This window comes from Pecten maximus, chromosome 2 (assembly GCF_902652985.1).
Source record: "Pecten maximus chromosome 2, xPecMax1.1, whole genome shotgun sequence".
Taxonomy (NCBI): Eukaryota; Metazoa; Mollusca; class Bivalvia; order Pectinida; family Pectinidae; genus Pecten; species Pecten maximus.
In genome coordinates this window covers 48,406,638-48,429,650 of record NC_047016.1, presented here as the reverse complement: position 1 = coordinate 48,429,650, position 23,013 = coordinate 48,406,638, and the positions used below count along the sequence as shown (strand labels likewise).

The 23,013-nt window shown below is 34.2% G+C and overlaps 1 protein-coding gene across 2 annotated transcripts in view; it reads left to right on the top strand.

Moving 5' to 3' along the window:
* Positions 1–6: 6 nt before the first annotated feature.
* LOC117322332 (condensin-2 complex subunit G2-like) overlaps positions 7–23,013 on the top strand; it is a 39,708-nt gene continuing 16,701 nt past the window's right edge. Inside the window, exons 1-15 of one of the 2 annotated variants that reach the window (XM_033877192.1) lie at positions 7–76; positions 2,067–2,143; positions 2,640–2,792; positions 3,728–3,845; positions 4,534–4,688; positions 5,061–5,195; positions 6,462–6,556; positions 7,886–7,955; positions 8,399–8,476; positions 9,100–9,192; positions 12,425–12,550; positions 14,497–14,676; positions 18,075–18,227; positions 18,930–19,152; positions 19,493–19,626. In XM_033877192.1, the coding sequence (XP_033733083.1) occupies positions 2,069–2,143; positions 2,640–2,792; positions 3,728–3,845; positions 4,534–4,688; positions 5,061–5,195; positions 6,462–6,556; positions 7,886–7,955; positions 8,399–8,476; positions 9,100–9,192; positions 12,425–12,550; positions 14,497–14,676; positions 18,075–18,227; positions 18,930–19,152; positions 19,493–19,626 (1,788 nt within the window). In that variant the 5' untranslated portion in view covers positions 7–76; positions 2,067–2,068. Of the gene's footprint in view, positions 112–2,066; positions 2,144–2,639; positions 2,793–3,727; positions 3,846–4,533; positions 4,689–5,060; positions 5,196–6,461; positions 6,557–7,885; positions 7,956–8,398; positions 8,477–9,099; positions 9,193–12,424; positions 12,551–14,496; positions 14,677–18,074; positions 18,228–18,929; positions 19,153–19,492; positions 19,627–23,013 lie in introns of both variants that reach the window. The other variant, XM_033877193.1, reaches the window with a different exon arrangement.

Here is a 23,013-nt window from a genome sequence, read left to right as displayed (position 1 = left end):
ATCTCGTTTTCCAAAATATGGCGCCCTATTCGAAGAAGTGATCATATTGTGATTGATCGTTACAAACATACTACAGGTAAATTTGTTATGATGCATACAAATTTTAACTTGGTAAGTGCGACAAAATGGTGCCCATATATTTTTGAAATGTGATGGCATGGTAGGGGTCTGGGTATTCAAAAACTGATAGTGAATACGATACTCTGCACCACTGCCGATCAAAACATTTGATTTTAAAATTTAAAACTTTTTATTCATGAAATTGCCCCTGCCGAATCCATAATGTTTACTTGAGTTTAGCCCAGGCTTCAGATATCATTTTTTTTAAATCTCTTACCTTTCGGGAATTCTATTTAAACTAATAAACAATCGGAGGTGTATGTGGACCTTTATTTTATTTTATGATGTTTTTAATCAAAGTGTTACGTGTAGTCATACACAGACGAGTAAATTATTGTGTTACGATCAGATGCTTATTTGTTTTAGAAAACTTGTATTATATCTTGGCCTTATAAATACTATGTAACAGAGCGCACGATTAGTTAAATTTAAATCACTGCCTCCGCTAGGGATCGAACCCGGGACCTCTGGCTTACTAGTTTTAAAGTGAAGGTCTCTAGAGCCGAGCGGTATATTGCGGCTAGTATTTACCAGGGTTACAACTATAATAACATTTTTATTATTTAACCCACAAATAAGTCAACATGTAAAATATCTGATGCAAACTTTGTCACTCTCTCTATATATTCACTTTCCCAACATCACTTCTGATTATTGACATTGTGTATTCCGATATATTATAGTCTAACTGAAAATCGATGAAATACTAATAAATCGATACATGTTTTACTAGTTCCGTAAAAAATGAAGCTTGTGGCTTGTGCTACACTCAGTCACCAATGAAACAAATAATGTTTTAGATATTACAAGAATTATCAACCCGCTGGAACTATAACCGTATGTGTCATAAAGTTGCAACTTGTCAGTCATCTGGCCTAACAGACATCTGTCTCTGAGAGAAATCTCTGCAACATATACTACCACTATGGGATTTTTGTGTGCAATTAAATTTGAAGGAACAGGAAAAAACACATTCCTGCAAAGTGCCCTCTACAAGATTCAAACCCAGATCTCCATCATGATGATCCCCTGCTCTGCCTCATTGGCCAAAGAAGTATGATCTGTAATTAGCTGAGTGATCATGAAGAGACAGTATTAAACGCTATATACAAGGTCAAGTAAGGTCTAGAAAAATCAATATGTATTTCCACTAACATGCCAGAAATAAATAGGGTAGGTAAGAATCTTTTTATTTTTAAAATAGTTTTTACTGAGGTTAAATAGACCAGGAATCTTGACTTTAATAGCCTTTCCTTGAAAATGTAAAAAAAAAAACACTTCAGGGTAGAAGCGGGTTGGTAGGGTAAGCGGAAACACATGTATTTTTTAGACCCAAAACACCTGCACCTACCAAGACACATAAATTATAAAAATCCTGTTGTTTCTGATTATTTTTAAGTATTCTCTACCTCAAAATATCTCATTCCAGTGGTGATTTGCCTCATGAAAAACTGATAGAAATTATACTCTGACTAATGAAAAATTAGACCACCTGACCAAAACAATGTATAGCATGATGCATGCTACAAATCGGCCATAGCTGACAGAGTAAATTAGGAAAAGACATTTTTCCCATTAAGATAAATATGCCAGCGCAAACCTTCTATGATGTGCTGGTAATCAGGAACATTTGTAAATTGAACGAGCTAGATCTTTAGAATTGCTATAAAATTTGATATAGGTGCCTATATCATATTAAAAATTTAAGTTTGAACTTTACAAACAGAAATAATTATTTTTGTACAGTTTGGTTATTTTTTATTTTTTTTAAAGTGGAAAAAACATCTTATAAAATGCAAACTTTTCAGGAATCACCCATTTTTATTATGTTTCTGTAGTTGAGTTTTGCTCATTTTCCATCATTCACCAAAGTGGACATACATGTTTCACCAGCATTCTTTATTCTAAAATATCTTAAAAAGTGGTTTTCTTACTTTTTATTTCAGAAATGAATAAAAGGGAAGAACTGCTGTCTGTTGTTGACAGTGGGGACTTGCAACAATTTGTCAAGTTTATCCAGAAGGTGAGACTGATTTGGATTTACTTCATTTTATTTCACTCTGAAAATCTAAAAAAAAATTCATGTAAGATGTATAAAGACTGATTCAATTTCAGATTTACTCTTCTTTTTTTTCAAATCTGAACATAAAGGGACCCAAACTTATAAACTTAACATCTAAGAAAATGAATTTCAAAAAATAGAACAGAAAATAGATGAATTTGGTGCTCATTTATTTATTTATTTCAAAATAGTGAAATGGCCATTTCCAGAAAAGTCAAACTAATGAACTTAACATTTAGAAAAATGAAGTAAAAAGAAAACAGAAAATAAATGAAAAAGATGCTCATTTATTTATTTATTTATTTCAAAATTGTGGAATGACTATTTCCAGAAAAGCCCAGAGTAGTAACTTAGTGCTTAAGTATGATAAGTATTGTGATAAAAACTTGCATTCAATTACATAAATAGCGAACATAAACCCAATTCACTAACTTATCACATTAAATTTTCTTTCAAGTGTAAGAGTGAGGCTGTAGACCTAGTGGAGCTTCTCAGTGGTTGTAGCAAGAAGCAACTAGACAAGCTATGGGAGGGAGTTCAGCAGTCATGTGCGGTCACCATGCTGAGTATAGAGGTCGAGGACAACGCCAACGAAGATCATATGGAGCAGGTATATATGTAGCTGAGGCTGCAGCAGCTGTTTTGTCAGTATCAGGTAGTGCCAGTACAGGTCATCTGATACTAGGTTAACCGTTCGGCTGGTATCACAGCTCCTGACATTGTTAGCTGATTAGCATTTAGCCACCATCAGTGTCCTTTACGAGAAAAGCACATCTCCTCTGGTCAAGTTTCCATATCCACACCTCATTTCCATGACTACTCGGGGTTCACCCTGGACCCAAAAATCATGGGCCATTTTGACAAGATTTCAGAAATCGTATGGGCCAAACAAAACATAGAAAATTAAAGAAATTTGTGAGTTTTGGTGGGCCATTTTGGAAAATATGGGGCAAATGGCCCCATGGCCCCCTCCAGAGTTATACCTGACTACTACTTTACAGCTTTTAAAAAAAAAAAATTATGTACATTGTAGCAGTCAAAAGAATGTATAACGTCAACAATATTAATCTTTTCATAATCTGACCAAGTTCACCTCGATTGTAAACTGGGCCATCGTACAAATGCTTGGTTACTTTGTCTGTCCAAACATTTGAATATGCAGATTTACCGGAAAAATACCCTAAATGTGGATATATAGGTTGCATGTTAGAACTATTTGAAGGATGTACTTTGCCAGTACATTTGTACTGTATTTTTGACATCGATCATACTGCAGAGTATAGTTCAAATCCAAAGTCGTTTATCCAATTACGGTTCATTTATTGTAATTCTGCTATCTGGTTGACAATTTTGCTATCCAGCTCTACTATCAATACTAGGTATAGTTGAGTTTCCCAACTGATTTTTTTTTTTAGATCTTTGGTACTTTCTTGCTGGCTCCTGCCTGCTTTACTCATTCAGAGGCCTGTGACCTCTGCTGAGCCTTCTATTTCAAAATTCCTCCCAAATTTTCCCCAAATTGTTTATTATATCAATCCCTTTCAGGAGATAACAAAGATTCTAGAAGTGCTTCAATGTGTTGTCAACTTGGCATCAGCCGCTATACAGCAGGAGGACCCACATATCTCGCCGTGTTTAAAATCTACATCAGTTCTTTTACTCGGTAAGCTTACACTGTATTTATATTCATATAAAACCTCTCCTCCAGTTTAAAAGTTAAAATACTGTATTTATCTTCATGAAAAGCCCCCTCCTCTAGTGTAAAATAGTACTGTAATTATCCGCACACAAGCTCAGAACTCCCTCCTCTGGTGTAAAAGTTTAATACTGTATTTATCTTCATGAAAAGCCCCCTCCTCTAGTGTAAAATAGTACTGTAATTATCCGCACACAAGCTCAGAACTCCCTCCTCTGGTGTAACAGTTAAATACTGTATTAATCTTCATGAAAAGCCCCCTCCTCTTGTGTAAAAGTTTAATACTGTATTTATCTTCATATAAGCCCCTTCCTCTAGTGTAAAAAATTATACCGTATTTATCTTTATATGAATATTTAGTATTGAAAGCTTGATGAGGGTTTATTTCCACTTTTATGCTTACCATTTTAGAATTGATGATTCTGCAAAATTAAAGAAGGGGGGTTATTTGGGAACAGGGGCTGATTTGCAGATAAATATGGTATTGTGTATGATTGAAATTCTAATGTATTTACCACTTTCCATTAATTATATGTGGTCTGACATTGGTGAAATCATGTTTTGCGTTTCACAAATGAAGTAATATGGAATGAATCACTAGGCTTAATCTTGTCAGAAGAAGATGTTACCTTTCTTTATAATGCTTTTTCTACAGGTTTACTTCTGCCTATGCCGGAGACTGCAGACAGACTGAAGAACAACATTTGTGAGCTATGTGAGCAGTGGTGGAAAAAGAATCTGTCAGGAAAGGAGGATTTGATTACCAATGCCCTAATTTACCTACTACAGCGAAGCCTCAAAATCCAAACTGTAAGAGTTCTGGAAATTGCTACTGCCTAACTGCAGTTAACCATGATTCAAAAATTGATTTAATCTTTAAAATAAATCTTTTGGACATCAAGAGATATTTACTTAGTAGCCAATATCACCACAGATGTCTCCTGAGCATAAACATCTATCTCAAAAACTGTACCACGAATTGATACATCATATAAGTTTATGTTGCCATCATAATAAATGTATTATGCCTATTGATACCCCTTGGAATTTCATCACATTTCCTTTGAATGCTTGTTGCTCTTGTATATTTATAGTATATTTCCATCAATCATTTTGTCACAAATTTAAAGTTAATTCTCACAGTTTTATGTACATTTCATGGTATATATCTTTACTTCTCAGAGAAAGGTGCTGAAACGTTTGTGGTTTTTGCGGGATGCCCTGTCACTCTTCAACATCTCCGATGCCAGCAGTGACATGCTCCGTGACCTACTGTGTCAGTGCATCGTTAGCATGCCTTTTTTGAAATATGACGAGGTAATCTTAATCATAATTGTCTTATAGATATTTGCATTTTTTTAGCAGAATATAGGCCGCATCATAATCCTGAAACTTTGAGAGGAAAATCATTTTATTCATATTTAAATCGTATTCTGTCAAAATTTGTCTTTTGTTATTTCTTCATTTTTAGCCAAAAAATATACATAATTATATCGATGATATTCTCCTGAAATGGTTTAAAACCATTGATATTAAATTTCTGAAAGACGTTTTTTGGGAACACAGCTGCCACAGTTTTTGATATGCAGCTTCTGTAAAATGAATTACCTTCATTCGAATTGACTGAAATCCCAATGTATATATAGTGACGGAGCCAGTCAGATAGCCTCTATTGAAAAGAGGATTTTTCACAGAGCTGACCCATGAGTGATAAGCGTAGTAGTCTGTAGTGCAATTCGATGTGACAATGGCCCACCACCCATTTTCCGTCAATTTATCAAATAATTTTGAGGACATTGCTTACCTGTTCTGCCATGTCATATAAGCATACAGGGCTTTCATTGGGACCAAATTTCGGCCCCATTCTCCACTGCAAAATTGAATTTTTTTCCCAATCCGACCAGTTAAAATTCCCAATCGAATGATCTATAAAAAATTGTCTTTAAAAATCCGGATAGTGCCGTCCCCGGCGTCCCGTCTATGTTTTATTGGTTATTCTGGCCTGATAAAGGGAGATAATGCGCTAGAGTTTAAATAGCATAGATCCATATTTGTGTTCACTTGTTATTTTTACCATTATGTCCATTTTTCCCAATTAACCTGTTGCCACACATTTTTTCCCAATCCCAAAGCCATAGACCCCATTCCCAAAGTAGTGAAAAAAAGCCCTGGCATATCATAAAACTTGTAAGACAAAGATGTAATAACAACATTGCTGTTTTCATTTTAATTGAGTTCCTCGACTAGTATCACTTGTTTGAGGTTTTTGACCAATTAATCGTGTTAGAAATCTGTAATCAAGCTTTGTCAAAAATGCTGACTTCATGATAAACGAAAAAATATTTAGTTGATTAGTACAACATGTGAGAAAAAACTTCTCACAATCAATCGCTTGAGTAGTTGTCGTTTATATATCATATGAAATACCGGCATCTAGATGACTGGAACAGCATAATATGAATAAATGTTAGAAACCAAAAAAGATGATAAAAAATCAATTGATTTTTCAATGTAATATTTATGTTACTTTTTGTAAGAGTTGTAAAATGTATACCAATGTTTAAGATAATGTTGTCTGTACAGGGTTGTCGTTTCCTTGGATGTGTTATGAGTCTGGACCAGAACTTGACAGACTGTCTCCACAAAATCATCAAGAGTCATATGCCGATAACCAACAGGTAGGTGAAATCTCTGTGAAATCTCTGTGAAATCTGTGTGGTGTGAAATCTCTGTGAAATCTGTGTGGTGTAAAATCTGTGTGGTGTGAAATCTCTGTGAAATCTGTGTGGTGTAAAATCTGTGTGGTGTAAAATCTCTGTGAAATCTTATCCACTCAGATCCAGACATTTCAGGGATGTACATTGTTTTATCACCAAACAGGACCGATGCCTTAAATTTTCTCTTCTCTATTCAAAACCAAATATATCGATCATTAAACTTTTATTTTAACTTGCATAATCTTTCTTGTTGGCCCAGAAGAAAGTGCAGTGGGTCTAAATGGGGGAAGAAACCCAAGGAAAATCCGCATTGTCTGGCAGGCTACCCCCATAGCTTTTCAAATCCAGTTGGAGTATGAAACATCAGATTATTTTAATTATTTGCTGGTAACATTTGAGTGTGATATCCACCAAACCACCAAATCAAACTTCAGCTGGGTGATAATAACACTGATTTGAAAAATGGGAAATCTAGTCTGAAGTTTGATATTAAATCTGTATTTATAACATTTGATAATAATTCTGTGTAACTTTTTGTCCCAGTACAATGTTGGCTAATTTACACTGAAGTTTGATATTAAATCTGTATTTATAACGTTTGATAATAATTCTGTGTAACTTTTTGTCCCGGTACAATGTTGGCTTATTTACACTGAAGTTTGATATTAAAGCTGTATAACTTTTTGTCCTAGCACAATATTAGCAACTTGGCTCCATTGTAATGATGGTATATCCTCCATTTTATGCATTAATGGAGGACAACCCGGCATATAGTGTTAGTCATGTCTGTTGGATATTGTGCTGTGTCCTGTTCCTTTCCAAACCAGTGATATATCTTGAGAACCCCTGCACAGAGTTTGTTCATATTTACATCATAGTGTCATAACATCAAGTTCTACACCTGATTACATTCTAGTGGTCATTGGTCAAGGTTGAAGGGTCAAAGGTTGAGATTCGACCCCTTCTGCATCGGAGTAGGGACAATCATGTCTTACAGAAAGTTTCTAGTTTATGATTAGCCTTAGTGCCATTTTGCCAGAAAAGCAAACTTCCTTGATTTCAACTACTTTTTCATTTAGACAGAGACTATGATATATTTGGTACAACTTTTTAGTGAAGCCCAATTCGAACACATTCTGTATTAAAAAGTGTTCAAGGACAAATAACATTAGTTATAAAAACTTCTTATTTAAATGTTACTTTAAAGTCAAATCTCTGTTTTTGCTATTAGTACTGATAAGATTTATAACTTCTGGGCCTGAATGTTAATACTGCTGTTGTTTTCTGTAGAAATATGATGGAAAAGTATGGTGAAATCTACTTCCGAGCCTGGCAAACAGCTACTGGATCTACGCTAGAGGTAAATTAAAACTATTCAACCCAACATGTTGAGTGTGTAATTTTGTAGTCATTGCTGTGTTGCAAAATATAATACAATTGAATAGGAACTCGGCTTCCAGTTTATTTTTTATCAGAAATCTGAAGGGTCAAATTATACATCAAACTGACATTTAACATCAAATTTTATGTAAATTTACTGTGTCAAATAAACAAACTCTCAAAGGCCAACTATTTGTCAGCAAAATAATGTGACTTCTGAAAAATATGACTTTCTCAATGATGTCAAAATTAAAAAAAAATTTTTTTTAAAGAAAAGAACTAATGCCATTATTAAAATGTTACTGTGAGAATATCTATTTGAATTTAATTTAATTTTAAATAAGTTTAAATTTCCACGGTAAAATGTCAAACTAAATATGAGTCTAACTCTCTGATATGATATTACATTAATGAAATTTGCAGAAATTGGAATCAGCCATACAAAACTTTATGGACCATGCCGTTCATGCTAAGAAGTCTTTAGCTCCTGGTTTACGATGTGTAAGTATTTATAACACTATGCAAAACAAGCACTGTTCTAAAACTACTGTTTGTCTGAAATAAAGTTTGTGAACCAGCATGTCATGAAATGTGTGAAAAATCTCCAGTCCTTTGTTAAGTAAATGTAAGTTTTTGATACATGTTTAGAATAGCTTTAGGTATTGTAAAAGAAATCCAAATCTTTTAAAACGAACAAGCTATTTTTTTTTTACATCAACTTGACTTCATGCAATCTTTTGCTAGTGTTTTGTCTGGTGGTAGGATTTCCAGACCTTTTGGTTCACTTTCCTTTAATATATACATTGTACTTTGATAAATAAATAATTTTCTTCTACCAAATACCACCTTGTATTAAATTACTGTTCTAATCCTTCGATCATGTTCTTAGTTTTCTGGTCAATCAATTTGATTGACAATGTACCTGTAACTTCTCTTCTGAATGAATTTTGATCAGACCATATACAAAGATCATGTAGTATTAAGACACAGACCTCAAGTTAATTGAAATTTCAGGAACAAAAGGTCCATGGTTTGACGCTTCACATGTAAAAGATTATTTTTTTCTAGAAATAAACACATGTTGTAGTGATTATCAAATCTAATGGCGCTGTTTGAATCCACAGCTCCTTGGCTACTTTCACAAACAAAGGAAATTCAGTGGTGTGGACAGCATGCTGTTGAGGCTGTATGGTCCACTGCTGTGGCGGTCACTCAAGGTCAGTCTGTACCATATTTATGTGTAGATAAGCCCTGTCCATAAATGTCCCCTTTTCCTCTATTTTCGAGATTTTACAATTTTGAAACATTGACACTAACCTAAATGTGATTCACAAATAATGTTCCTTAATTTTCAAAACTGAAATTTTGCACTTGGGAGGGTTTTTATTTGTGAAAAAAATACTGTAATCTCGCTTGTAGAGTATCTTGCTTTTATGTGCTCAAAAATAGGGAATTAGCTTTGTAAAATTAAGGTATGGTTTATAAAATGGTCCACTACTGTCATTAGTGATAATGGAAAATATAGCAAATTTAACTTTGGACAAATTATTATTGTTTAAAAATGCCGAGATATTGGAAAATACATGTACATAATTTACTCAGTAAACTTAAAAGTCATGATCTGTTACAGTGTTCCAGCTAGGTCGGGTTAGCAGGGCGCGGCGCCCTGCCCCTAATTCAAAGTTAGAAATGCGCCCCGCCCCTTTTCCTGTAGTACTGCCCTTTTTCTAAGTGTCATTGATGCTCATTTTGCCTCGTATACTCTAGATCCGATTTGCTGAAGCCATGCAATATACAGTCAGTCACTAATTGGCCACCTGTAACACTAGTCCCCTTACCTGTGTTAGACCCTGATCCACGGTACTGATGGACGCTGCCCGAGGCAGTGATCGGTCAGCTGGGGATCGAGATGGTGTTTTAATAGATTCATTTAACCGAGACGAGTCGATACTGACGATAGGATCAGTTGGTAATCTAATTAAATCATAATCACGACGGCTTTTTGAAGATGGACAAAGTAATGATAATGGATGGAAATGTTGTTTTACTAATGTAAACAACTTTTGACAAGACCGAAAAGAGCCGCACGTTTGTCGTAAAGTTATCCCATGAGCACGTGTTCATTGGCGATCGATCTATATATCTTTGAAATTTTCTTCACATGACAACACGAAATCCTTCTGGTTTTAACCAAGCAACTTTTAGGTAAATGATCATGAGATCACTTTCCAGTGATTTTCCAGTGATCAAAATTAGCTTTCGGTTGATTTTATTTGATGAAGTTTGGCGGGACGCCGGAAATGGTTCGTTGTAAATGCAGATGTCGCAAATTCCTTGTTGGATTGACGGATTTCTATACAAAATGTTTATTTTTCATAAATAAATAAAGGACATATAAAATATCTTCTCATGTGAATAATGGTTGCAAAAGTTTAGTTTATATTGTGTTATTTTCGTATCTGAAATGCCGACTCTGCATTAACTGCGGGTCATGTGATAGCCAAGTGATTACATTTCTAACAACACGCGGGGACCGTTTGTTTACGAGAGCAACGGAACATATGTTTGATCAGAAACTTGCGAATCATAACCGGCCCTAATTCGTTTACCATTTCTTATAATTAATTCAAGAAAATGTTAACTTGCTATAATTTCCTGATTTTTGTTTACCGTTATTTCTAAAGAGTCTAAAGTGAAAGTAGAAATTTACCGCTGCTTACAAGATGCATCGTAGTTATTTGGACGAAGTTTATTCAGATATTAAATAATGGAATTTCTTTTAATCATTTTTTCTCGTATATGCTTGACCACATTTTCTCCTTTGCTCCATAATATCTTCACTTACAATTAGTCGTCTTGCAATCACAACGGACAGACCAGATACCTATATTAATTAGTAGGTATATGGACAGACCAACTTCTGGTTGAAAATATTGCTCTGTTGACTATAATCTGATCGTAACTTTTTGATTGGACGTAATTATCGTATATGGATTCTCTCAATACACCCTTAAATTAAAATAATGCTAATATCATTTTATTTTTGAATTATTCTAGGTCATTACTTTTACCATCAAAATTTAAAACAATATTTGAAGAATAAAGAGAAGAAAGAAGATATTTTTACACACAAACGAAATAATAAAAAAAAAATCAACAGATTTCTATTTGTCTCTATGAATCAGGTCATATGTAATGCATGGATGTACTTGAATTGTCCTGTATAATAAGGTAGAAGAAAGATAGGCCTGAAAAAAATGTCGCGCACAAAAATGCCCTTTTTTTAGGCAGCGCCCTGCCCTTTTCAAATCCTAGCTGGAACACTGTGTTAAAGTTATGAATAAAATGCTTATTGTGATTATGGAAATTCAGGAATTTGATATGGAAAAATTAATTGAAGTTATGGTTTTTGAATTGCTTATGGCTATTCCAGTAAAATGTCCTGTGAGATGACTACAGAAATAAAGAAATTCTATGCCTGGTTTGTGCGGGAGGAAATGTACTTCATCATACAGTACTGTTTTAAATAAATAACTTCTATTGGTGGTTCTTACTTGACAAATCTGGTGTCCTTCTGTTGGGTGGACATTTTACTGGAATAGCCCTTAATGTGATTGTGGAAAATAGAAATTCAATTTGTTTGGTGATAATTATTGTGATACAAATGGAAAATAGGAAATTAAAAATTTCTTGGATAGCAGTGTAAGTTTCCTAGATATCTGTCAATGTTCCCTAGTTATCTGTCAATGTTCCCTAGTTATCAGTCAAATTTTCCAGATATCTGTCAATGTTACCTGGATATCTGTCAATGTTTCCTAGATATCTGTCAATGTTCCCTAGTTATCAGTCAAATTTTCCAGATATCTGTCAATGTTACCTAGATATCTGTCAATGTTTCCTAGATATCTGTCAATGTTTCCTAGATATCTGTCAATGTTTCCTAGATATCGGTCTAGGTTTCCTAGATATCGGTCTAAGTTTCCTGGATAACTGCATAAGTTTCCTGGTTATCTGCATAAGTTTTCTAGATATCTGTCTAAGTTTTATAGATATCTGTCAGTGTTTCCTAGATATCGGTCCAAGTTTCCTAGATATTTGCCTAAGTTTCCTGGATATATTCCTAAGTTTCCTGGATATCTAACTTAGTTTCCTGGATATCAGCCTTAGTTTTCTGGATATCTGCTGAAGTTTCCTAGAAATCAGTCTAAATTTCCTAGATATCTGCCTAAGTTTCCTAGATATCTGCCTTAGTTTCCTTGATATCTGCCTGTTGTTGATATTCACAATAGTTGTGAGAAGTTCAAGTTATTGTTTATGAAATGCTTATTGGGATATCAGAAAATGAAAAAATTGGAATTAATCTTGTTGAACTTTTAAAAATTGATGACTTTATTGTGAGAGATATTGTAATATTTGATACATACATAGGTTCTTTTTCACCATGAGTAGGTTGCTAACTGCCACGTGAGGGAAAATGCTGCCATGCTTCTGTTGGACGCCTTTCCACTGCAGGACCAGGATTTATGTAATGAAGAACTTGACCAGCTCCTACAGAAACAATTTGATATCTTCCAGGTATGTGTCTTCGCAAGTGTTTAACAGTTATCAAATAAATCGTGAAGAAATGAGTGTAGTATAGCTCAGAACGAAGCAGATGATCAACACACTCATTCCTTATCAAAGGTAACAAAATGTGTGTTCAAAATACTTGCTGTTGAGATACAAGAAATAGCTTTTACATTTTATCCCCTCGCAGTCGGGTAGTGTTTCATTCCTGTGTCTGGGTGTGTACATAATTACATATGTTCATTTGACTATTGTGACTTCATTTTTAAACAGATTTCAAATTTCAGACTTCATATGTTGGTAAAATATGAGTATAACTGGAACCAGTTTGTGTTTCATGGTGCCAAGGTCAAGAAAATGCCACTGTTACTATTTACACAAAATCTTTGTCAGTGCTAGTGACTTCATTTTTCAGCAGATTTTGAGGAATCTTCATATAATGGTCAGGTATGAGAGTACCTTGCAAATTTACAGTATTGAAAGAAAATATATTTCCATCCCTCAAAAGACTTCGAAATCTCAAACGTGTTAGCCTAAGGACTTTTTATTTGCATATGGTTGTAAAAATGAAATACATTCAAAAACGATGTTTCATGGACTTTCCTCGTTTTTCTTATTATTGATTGTTCTTTGTAACACACCGAAACAGATGTTAATACGTAGTATTATTTTAATATGATATGGATTTATTGACATGTTGTTGTTGTACTAGGATATTGTATTGTAGATATATTCTGTTTGAAAAAAATATGGTGGTTATTTTAATTCTAAATAAACAGAAATTATAATTATTGTATTCAATTACAAGTTAACCGATGATAAGTATTTATATATTAAAGTATTTAAACGGTAAAAATTGTAATCCAGACGATTCTGCCGTTGATACATTTATTATGAAGTGTTTACAAAAGGATACGATATTAACGTGGCCCTGTGGTCAGGGTCAGCTGAGGGAGTCAGATCAGACCTGCAGACCAGTCAATTTTAAACAAAGATGCACCCTGTACATGAGAAGTACAAATATACTTGATAGAAATATCCTGCAATTAAGTAATTAGATCGACTATGGTTCAGAATATGAATTATTTTTTTATGACCATATCCGTAAACTGTAAAACGAAAGTAGGTCTAGTCCAACTACATAGGTTACGATACGATAGCTATGAATTAAATCTGTATTACTTTCCGTTGTATTTTAGCACGTTGGTGTCTCAAAAATTGCGAAAATAATCCGGGAATGTTCAATGGTCTTCTGTTTTTATTATCGTTGTGCTTTCCGTGTCACGTTCTAATAACCGACGCCACGAAATATCATACAACTAATGGAGCGAAGTGTTACAAACCTCCATTTATCGACTATAGATGCCTGATTATATAGCCTGTAGACAATGTTACGTCGTCAAATTCATTTCCAGCGAAATTATTGGGAAATCTAAATCAATTCTTAAAATGATATGAAGCGAAAGATATAGAAAATGTCTAAATAAAAACATTGTGATCAGTATTGAGTACAACGTTAGAATGCATTGTAAATAATTGCTACGATTCACTAACCTAATGTATAAGTAATTTAAATCAAAATATTTTAAAATCCATATTTCGTTTCTATTATAATCTTAAAATTTGTAACACAAGATCATTTAGAAGCAGTTCCCGTGTGGTCAGATCATCTAATTTTGTCATAATGTATTCAGAACAGTTGTTGTTTAGTCGCTTCGGTCATTAACATAAAAATTCGGATTATTATATAAATACTTATTTAATTATTGGTTTTGAAAGTGTTAAACTAATTTGCATAAATTAGGAATTGTTCAATACTTCAATTGTAGTTTAGTTCAATGTGACACCACAGGTGTTTATACATCAGATTTGAAAATTTGTGTAGGTTGAATTAAAAATGCTTCTAATGCATTCATTATATTCATATATAATACAGAATGAGTTTTCCCCTTCAGGCTTTGTTGGAGGATTCCTATCCAAGCATTCGTTCTGTCACTGTCCGCAAGCTGAGTAAGATCTTAAGTACCTTCTGTGAATTTATCCCTGTGGAAACCATCAGAAATCTTATCGTCAAGATGATGCAGGATCTTGTATGGGATGCATCATCTGCAGATGTTCGGGCTAGTGTTATACTGGTAAGTAAAGTGTTGTTTACTGATGTCAGGGCTAGTGTTATACTGGTAAGTAAAGTGTTGTTTACTGATGTCAGGACTAGTGTTATATTGGTGAGTAAAGTGTTGTTTACTGATGTCAGGACTAGTGTTATACTGGTAAGTAAAGTGTTGTTTACTGATGTCAGGACTAGTGTTATATTGGTGAGTAAAGTGTTGTTTACTGATGTCAGGACTAGTGTTATATTGGTAAGTAAAGTGTTGTTTACTGATGTCAGGACTAGTGTTATATTGGTGAGTAAAGTGTTGTTTACTGATGTCAGGACTAGTGTTATATTGGTAAGTAAAGTGTTGTTTACTGATGTCAGGGCGAGTGTTATATTGGTGAGTAAAGTGTTGTTTATTGATGACAAGGCTAGTGTTATACTGGTAAGTAAAGTGTTGTTTATTGATGACAAGGCTAGTGTTATATTGGTAAGTAAAGTGTTGTTTACTGATGTCAGGGCTAGTGTTATATTGGTGAGTAAAGTGTTGTTTACTGATGTCAGGACTAGTGTTATATTGGTGAGTAAAGTGTTGTTTACTGATGTCAGGGCTAGTGTTATATTGGTGAGTAAAGTGTTGTTTACTGATGTCAGGACTAGTGTTATATTGGTGAGTAAAGTGTTGTTTACTGATGTCAGGGCTAGTGTTATATTGGTGAGTAAAGTGTTGTTTACTGATGTCAGGACTAGTGTTATATTGGTGAGTAAAGTGTTGTTTACTGATGTCAGGACTAGTGTTATATTGGTAAGTAAAGTGTTGTTTACTGATGTCAGGGCTAGTGTTATATTGGTGAGTAAAGTGTTGTTTACTGATGTCAGGACTAGTGTTATATTGGTGAGTAAAGTGTTGTTTACTGATGTCAGGGCTAGTGTTATATTGGTGAGTAAAGTGTTGTTTACTGATGTCAGGACTAGTGTTATATTGGTGAGTAAAGTGTTGTTTACTGATGTCAGGGCTAGTGTTATATTGGTGAGTAAAGTGTTGTTTACTGATGTCAGGACTAGTGTTATACTGGTGAGTAAAGTGTTGTTTACTGATGTCAGGACTAGTGTTATATTGGTAAGTAAAGTGTTGTTTACTGATGTCAGGACTAGTGTTATATTGGTGAGTAAATTGTTGTTTACTGATGTCAAGGCTAGTGTTATATTGGTGAGTAAAGTGTTGTTTACTGACATCAGGGCTAGTGTTATATTGGTGAGTAATGTGTTGTTTACTGATGTCAGGGCTGGTGTTATATTGGTAAGTAAAGTGTTGTTTACTGATGTCAGGGCTAGTGTTATATTGGTAAGTAAAGTGTTGTTTACTGATGTCAAGGCTAGTGTTATATTGGTAAGTAAAGTGTTGTTTACTGATGTCAGGGCTAGTGTTATATTGGTTAGTAAAGTGTTGTTTACTGACATCAGGGCTAGTGTTATATTGGTAAGTAAAGTGTTGTTTACTGATGTCAGGGCTAGTGTTATATTGGTAAGTAAAGTGTTGTTTACTGACATCAGGGCTAGTGTTATATTGGTGAGTAAAGTGTTGTTTACTGATGACAGGGCTAGTGTTATATTGGTAAGTAAAGTGTTGTTTACTGATGTCAGGACTAGTGTTATATTGGTGAGTAAAGTGTTGTTTACTGACATCAGGGCTAGTGTTATATTGGTAAGTAAAGTGTTGTTTACTGACATCAGGGCTAGTGTTATACTGGTAAGTAAAGTGTTGTTTACTGATGTCAGGACTAGTGTTATACTGGTGAGTAAAGTGTTGTTTACTGACATCAGGGCTAGTGTTATATTGGTAAGTAAAGTGTTGTTTACTGATGTCAGGACTAGTGTTATATTGGTAAGTAAAGTGTTGTTTACTGATGTCAGGACTAGTGTTATATTGGTAAGTAATGTGTTGTTTACTGATGTCAGGACTAGTGTTATATTGGTAAGTAAAGTGTTGTTTACTGATGTCAGGACTAGTGTTATATTGGTGAGTAATGTGTTGTTTACTGATGTCGGGGCTAGTGTTATATTGGTAAGTAAAGTGTTGTTTACTGATGTCAGGACTAGTGTTATATTGGTAAGTAAAGTGTTGTTTACTGATGTCAGGGCTAGTGTTATACTGGTGAGTAAAGTGTTGTTTACTGACATCAGGGCTAGTGTTATATTGGTAAGTAAAGTGTTGTTTACTGATGTCAGGACTAGTGTTATATTGGTAGGTAAAGTGTTGTTTACTGATGACAGGACTAGTGTTATACTGGTAAGTAAAGTGTTGTTTACTGATGTCAGGACTAGTGTTATATTGGTAAGTAAAGTGTTGTTTACTGATGTCAGGACTAGTGTTATATTGGTAAGTAAAGTGTTGTTTACCGACATCATGGCTAGTGTTATATTGGTAAGTAAAGTGTTGTTTACTGATGTTAGGGCTAGTGTTATATTGGTAAGTAAAGTGTTGTTTACTGACATCAGGGCTAGTGTTATATTGGTAAGTAAAGTGTTGTTTACTGATGTCAGGGCTGGTGTTATATTGGTAAGTAAAGTGTTGTTTACTGATGTCAGGACTAGTGTTATATTGGTGAGTAATGTGTTGTTTACTGATGTCAGGGCTAGTGTTATATTGGTAAGTAAAGTGTTGTTTACTGATGTCGGGACTAGTGTTATATTGGTGAGTAAAGTGTTGTTTAAATTTACTGTCAGGGCGAGTGTTGTTTTAAAGAGAAAACTCTTGGAGAATGCCTTTCTGCTGCAACCAACTTACTTCAGGAAACAAATACCAAAATAATTCACCATAGTGAAATATATTTCCTGCCGACCCCAGCTGGTTTGTTGAATTCAGAATGCTAAAGAAAGTTGAAAAAGGGAAATGCTATTGAGTGTACTAAGTAAAAGAATATGAGCACAAATTTTATTTCAGGAAATAGATTTTTGAAGATTATCCATTCAACCCATCTTGGAAAATAAAAACACGTTCGGATGGAAAGTTAAGCCTTAAACTTTTGTTTTACTCCATTGTTCATTTTCACATTTGAACAAATTTGAACACAAATCAGATGTTCTCACCTTTCAGAAAATGGATAAAAATCACATTCAGGAGAATTTTGAAAATTAGCGATTTTATGAAATTTGATATTTATTTTGCAATGCATCAATTTTTACATGAGTCTATAATGTATACAGGGTGCTTTGATGCTTTCAAATAGAGATTTTTAGTCCTCAGGGGCAGGGGAATATTGTTTTACATTGCGTCTGTCTCTCCTTCTGCACATTATCTTGTCTCGGCTCTATCTCCAGTGACCTTCACTACTTGACACTGTTACTTTATACGTGTGGCTTCAACTAAGTGATATGGTGAGTCAAGTGTCAAGTGTCAAAATTTGGTCACACTTATGTGAAGTTCTTGCATTGTAGAGTATGATGAACCTACTGGACAACCCAATGTTTATTCCTATGCTGAAACCTATCCTGCCCCAGCTGTGTAACCACATCCATGACGTGTCGGAGAAGGTCCGGGTCGCGATGATAGAACTTCTTCTGAAGGTCAAGGGCATCCGAGCCATCAAGGTCAGTCTACTATCAAAACAGGTTCAAGGACCATAACTGTTGATAGGACATTTAACAATACAAAACCAAGCCCCCAAAAAAAATAAAAATTGTTTAAAATTGAAAATCATCTATAAAGTAAATAGCATATTTTAATAGTGATATTAAGTATCTTTTACAAATTCTGCTTAATTTTTATCAATTGCAAATTCACGATAAGACAACATTTGTCCAAAGTTCTTTGAAAAATCTAACAATGCTGATATAATGATCCATGCAGTTTTGCAGGGCTCAAAGTGGATATTTTTGCCAGGTGGCATGTTTGGCTACCAAGTCATAAAATCTAGGTGCCAATTGGAAAAGTTAGTCACCCGGCCAAGTTGTCCTGCATTTTAAAAAATAAATCTTTTAATTCTTTAGTTCAGTATAACATCTCTCTGTAACTTTTTCAATTGAGAACATCATTTTAGCATTGACTACAACCTTTGAAAGATAAACCAAATCACAATTTTACAAAATTTTCAGTGGCCATGCAGGTGCCTTATAGGTCAATAACTGGTCGCTAATGGGCGAATTTAAGGCATCATGGCCACTGAAATAGGCGCCACTTTGAACCCTGTTTTGTATCATCATTTTTGTTTACGTTATGTTGTTATTGTTTACATGATATTTTAGATAATGAAGTAAAATTATTCGTATGGAATTAACAACATGTTTTTGTAGTACTGGGATATTGTCCCCATGGAACACATACTGGCTCGTCTGGAGATCGACTCTCATCCCGTGGTCCGCCGTATCATGAAACTCCTCCAAAGCACATTTATGCCTCTGGACAAGCCAAAGAGTGTCCAGCTTGACCGCTGTGTTGCCCTCATAGAGTCTAGTCGAGGGGCAGCCAGACAGTTCTTTCATCATGCTCCAGCACATATGTCTACACAGGAAGCAGGTAATGCTAATTGCTGTTTGTTTGAAAGTCTAGGATGTTGTTGAAAGATAAATATTTCCTTTAAAAAATTCAAATTCACAAACTTATCACATTTATCCTGAAATCAGCCCTCTCCCCTATTGTAAAAGTTTACTATTGAAGATTGGGGAAGAATTATTTGTGAACCACTTTTATCTATTTTAAGATTGACTATTCTAGGGAAAAAAATCAATACAGGGGTTTATTCCTGGGTAGTGCTAATTTGGAGATAAATGTGGAATAATCAATTTGATAATTTGTTTCCAGATGAGGTGTTACACTTTAGCTTATGTCCTGTTTGGATTTCTTTTTTTTATTCCAGTCACATATATGATTTCCATTGTCGCTTGTATTCTAAGATGTATTAAAGCGGAGAAATCAAAGCAGGAAGGAGGAGATAACTCGCAACAGGAAGTGGAAGAAAACTTGCACAGCCAGGGTGGAGCATCAGAAGAGGTATACATTCCATCCACCTTAAAGTAATGTGGCAACAGTGGTTATGAATATAGTGGGAATATTAAGTACTCATTCATCTTCAAATGTATTTTGGCTTCAACTTATTGAACCTCTCTTAATCACCACCTGTATAACAAAGCCTCTCAATAATTTAACTGTAAAACAGAACCTGTCTATAAGGGTCAAATGTAAAAACAACCTGTCTATATGGGTCAAATGTAAAAACAGAACCTGTCTATAAGGGTCAAATGTAAAAACAACCTGTCTATATGGGTCAAATGTAAAAACAACCTGTCTATATGGGTCAAATGTAAAAACAACCTGTCTATATGGGTCAAATGTAAAAACAGAACCTGTCTATCAGGGTCAAATGTAAAAACAACCTATCAGGGTCAAATGTAAACACAGAACCTATTTATAAGGGTTAAATGTAAAACAAAGTCTGTCTTTCAATGCCATTTGTATAACAAAACACTGTCTATAAGGTGTTCTGTATAATAAAACCTGTCTATAAGGTGATCTGTATAACAAAACCTGTCTATAAGGTGATCTGTATAACAAACACTGTCTATAAGGTGTTCTGTATAACACACTGTCTATAAGGTGTTCTGTATAATAAAAATAAAACCTGTCTATAAGGTGATCTGTATAACAAAACCCTGTCTATAAGGTGATCTGTATAACAAACACTGTCTATAAGGTGTTCTGTATAACAAAACCTGTCTATAAGGTGTTCTGTATAACAAACCCTGTCTATAAGGTGATCTGTATAACAAACCCTGTCTATAAGGTTGTCTGTATAACAAACACTGTCTATAAGGTTGTCTATAACAAAACCTGTCTATAAGGTGATCTGTATAACAAACCCTGTCTATAAGGTTGTCTGTATAACAAAACCTGTCTATAAGGTTGTCTGTATAACAAACACTGTCTATAAGGTGTTCTGTATAACAAACACTGTCTATAAGGTTGTCTGTATAACAAACACTGTCTATAAGGTGTTCTGTATAACAAAACCTGTCTATAAGGTTGTCTGTATAACAAACACTGTCTATAAGGTGATCTGTATAACAAAACACTGTCTATAAGGTGTTCTGTATAACAAAACCTGTCTATAAGGTTGTCTGTATAACAAAAGGTGATCTGTATAACAAAACCTGTCTATAAGGTTGTCTATAACTAAACCTGTCTATAAGGTTGTCTATAACAAAACCTGTCTATAAGGTGATCTGTATAACAAAACACTGTCTATAAGGTGATCTGTATAACAAAACCTGTCTATAAGGTGATCTGTATAACAAAACCTGTCTTTAAGGTTGTCTGTATAACAAAACCTGTCTATAAGGTGTTCTGTATAACAAAACACTGTCTATAAGGTGATCTGTATAACAAAACCTGTCTATAAGGTTGTCTGTATAACAAACACTGTCTATAAGGTGATCTGTATAACAAACACTGTCTATAAGGTGATCTGTATAACAAAACACTGTCTATAAGGTTGTCTGTATAACAAAACCTGTCTATAAGGTTGTCTGTATAACAAACACTGTCTATAAGGTGTTCTGTATAACAAAACACTGTCTATAAGGTGATATGTATAACAAAACCTGTCTATAAGGTGATCTGTATAACAAAACCCTGTCTATAAGGTGATATGTATAACAAACCCTGTCTATAAGGTGTTCTGTATAACAAAACACTGTCTATAAGGTGATCTGTATAACAAAACCCTGTCTATAAGGTGATATGTATAACAAAACCTGTCTATAAGGTGTTCTGTATAACAAAACACTGTCTATAAGGTGATCTGTATAACAAAACCTGTCTATAAGGTTGTCTGTATAACAAACACTGTCTATAAGGTGTTCTGTATAACAAAACACTGTCTATAAGGTGATATGTATAACAAAACCTGTCTATAAGGTGATCTGTATAACAAAACCCTGTCTATAAGGTGATATGTATAACAAAACCTGTCTATAAGGTGTTCTGTATAACAAAACCTGTCTATAAGGTGTTCTGTATAACAAAACACTGTCTATAAGGTGATCTGTATAACAAAACCTGTCTATAAGGTTGTCTGTATAACAAACACTGTCTATAAGGTGTTCTGTATAACAAAACACTGTCTATAAGGTGATATGTATAACAAAACCTGTCTATAAGGTGATCTGTATAACAAAACCCTGTCTATAAGGTGATATGTATAACAAAACCTGTCTATAAGGTGTTCTGTATAACAAAACCTGTCTATAAGGTGTTCTGTATAACAAAACCTGTCTATAAGGTGTTCTGTATAACAAAACCTGTCTATAAGGTGTTCTGTATAACAAAACACTGTCTATAAGGTTGTCTGTATAACAAACACTGTCTATAAGGTGATCTGTATAACAAAACCTGTCTATAAGGTGATCTGTATAACAAAACCCTGTCTATAAGGTGATATGTATAACAAACCCTGTCTATAAGGTGATATGTATAACAAAACCTGTCTATAAGGTGATCTGTATAACAAAACCTGTCTATAAGGTGATATGTATAACAAAACCTGTCTATAAGGTGATCTGTATAACAAAACCTGTCTATAAGGTGTTCTGTATCATAAAACCTGTCTATAAGGTGATCTGTATTACAAAACACTGTCTATAAGGTGTTCTGTATCATAAAACCTGTCTATAAGGTGATATGTATAACAAAACCTGTCTATAAGGTTGTCTGTAAAACAAAACCTGTCTATAAGGTGATATGTATAACAAAACACTGTCTATAAGGTGTTCTGTATAACAAAACTCTGTCTATAAGGTGATCTGTATAATAAAACCTGTCTATAAGGTTGTCTGTATAATAAAACCTGTCTATAAGATTGTCTGTATAACAAACACTGTCTATAAGGTGATATGTATAATAAACACTGTCTATAAGGTGATCTGTATAACAAAACTCTGTCTATAAGGTGATCTGTATAATAAAACCTGTCTATAAGGTCTGTATAACAAAACCTGTCTATAAGGTTGTCTGTAAAACAAACACTGTCTATAAGGTGTTCTGTATAATAAAACCTGTCTATAAGGTGATCTGTATAACAAAACTCTGTCTATAAGGTGATCTGTATAATAAAACTCTGTCTATAAGGTGTTCTGTATAACAAAACACTGTCTATAAGGTTGTCTGTATAACAAAACCTGTATATAAGGTGATCTGTATAATAAAACTCTGTCTATAAGGTGATCTGTATAACAAAACCTGTCTATAAGGTGATATGTATAACAAAACCTGTCTATAAGGTTGTCTGTATAACAAACACTGTCTATAAGGTGATCTGTATAACAAAGACTGTCTATAAGGTGTTCTGTATAACAAAACCTGTCTATAAGGTGTTCTGTATAA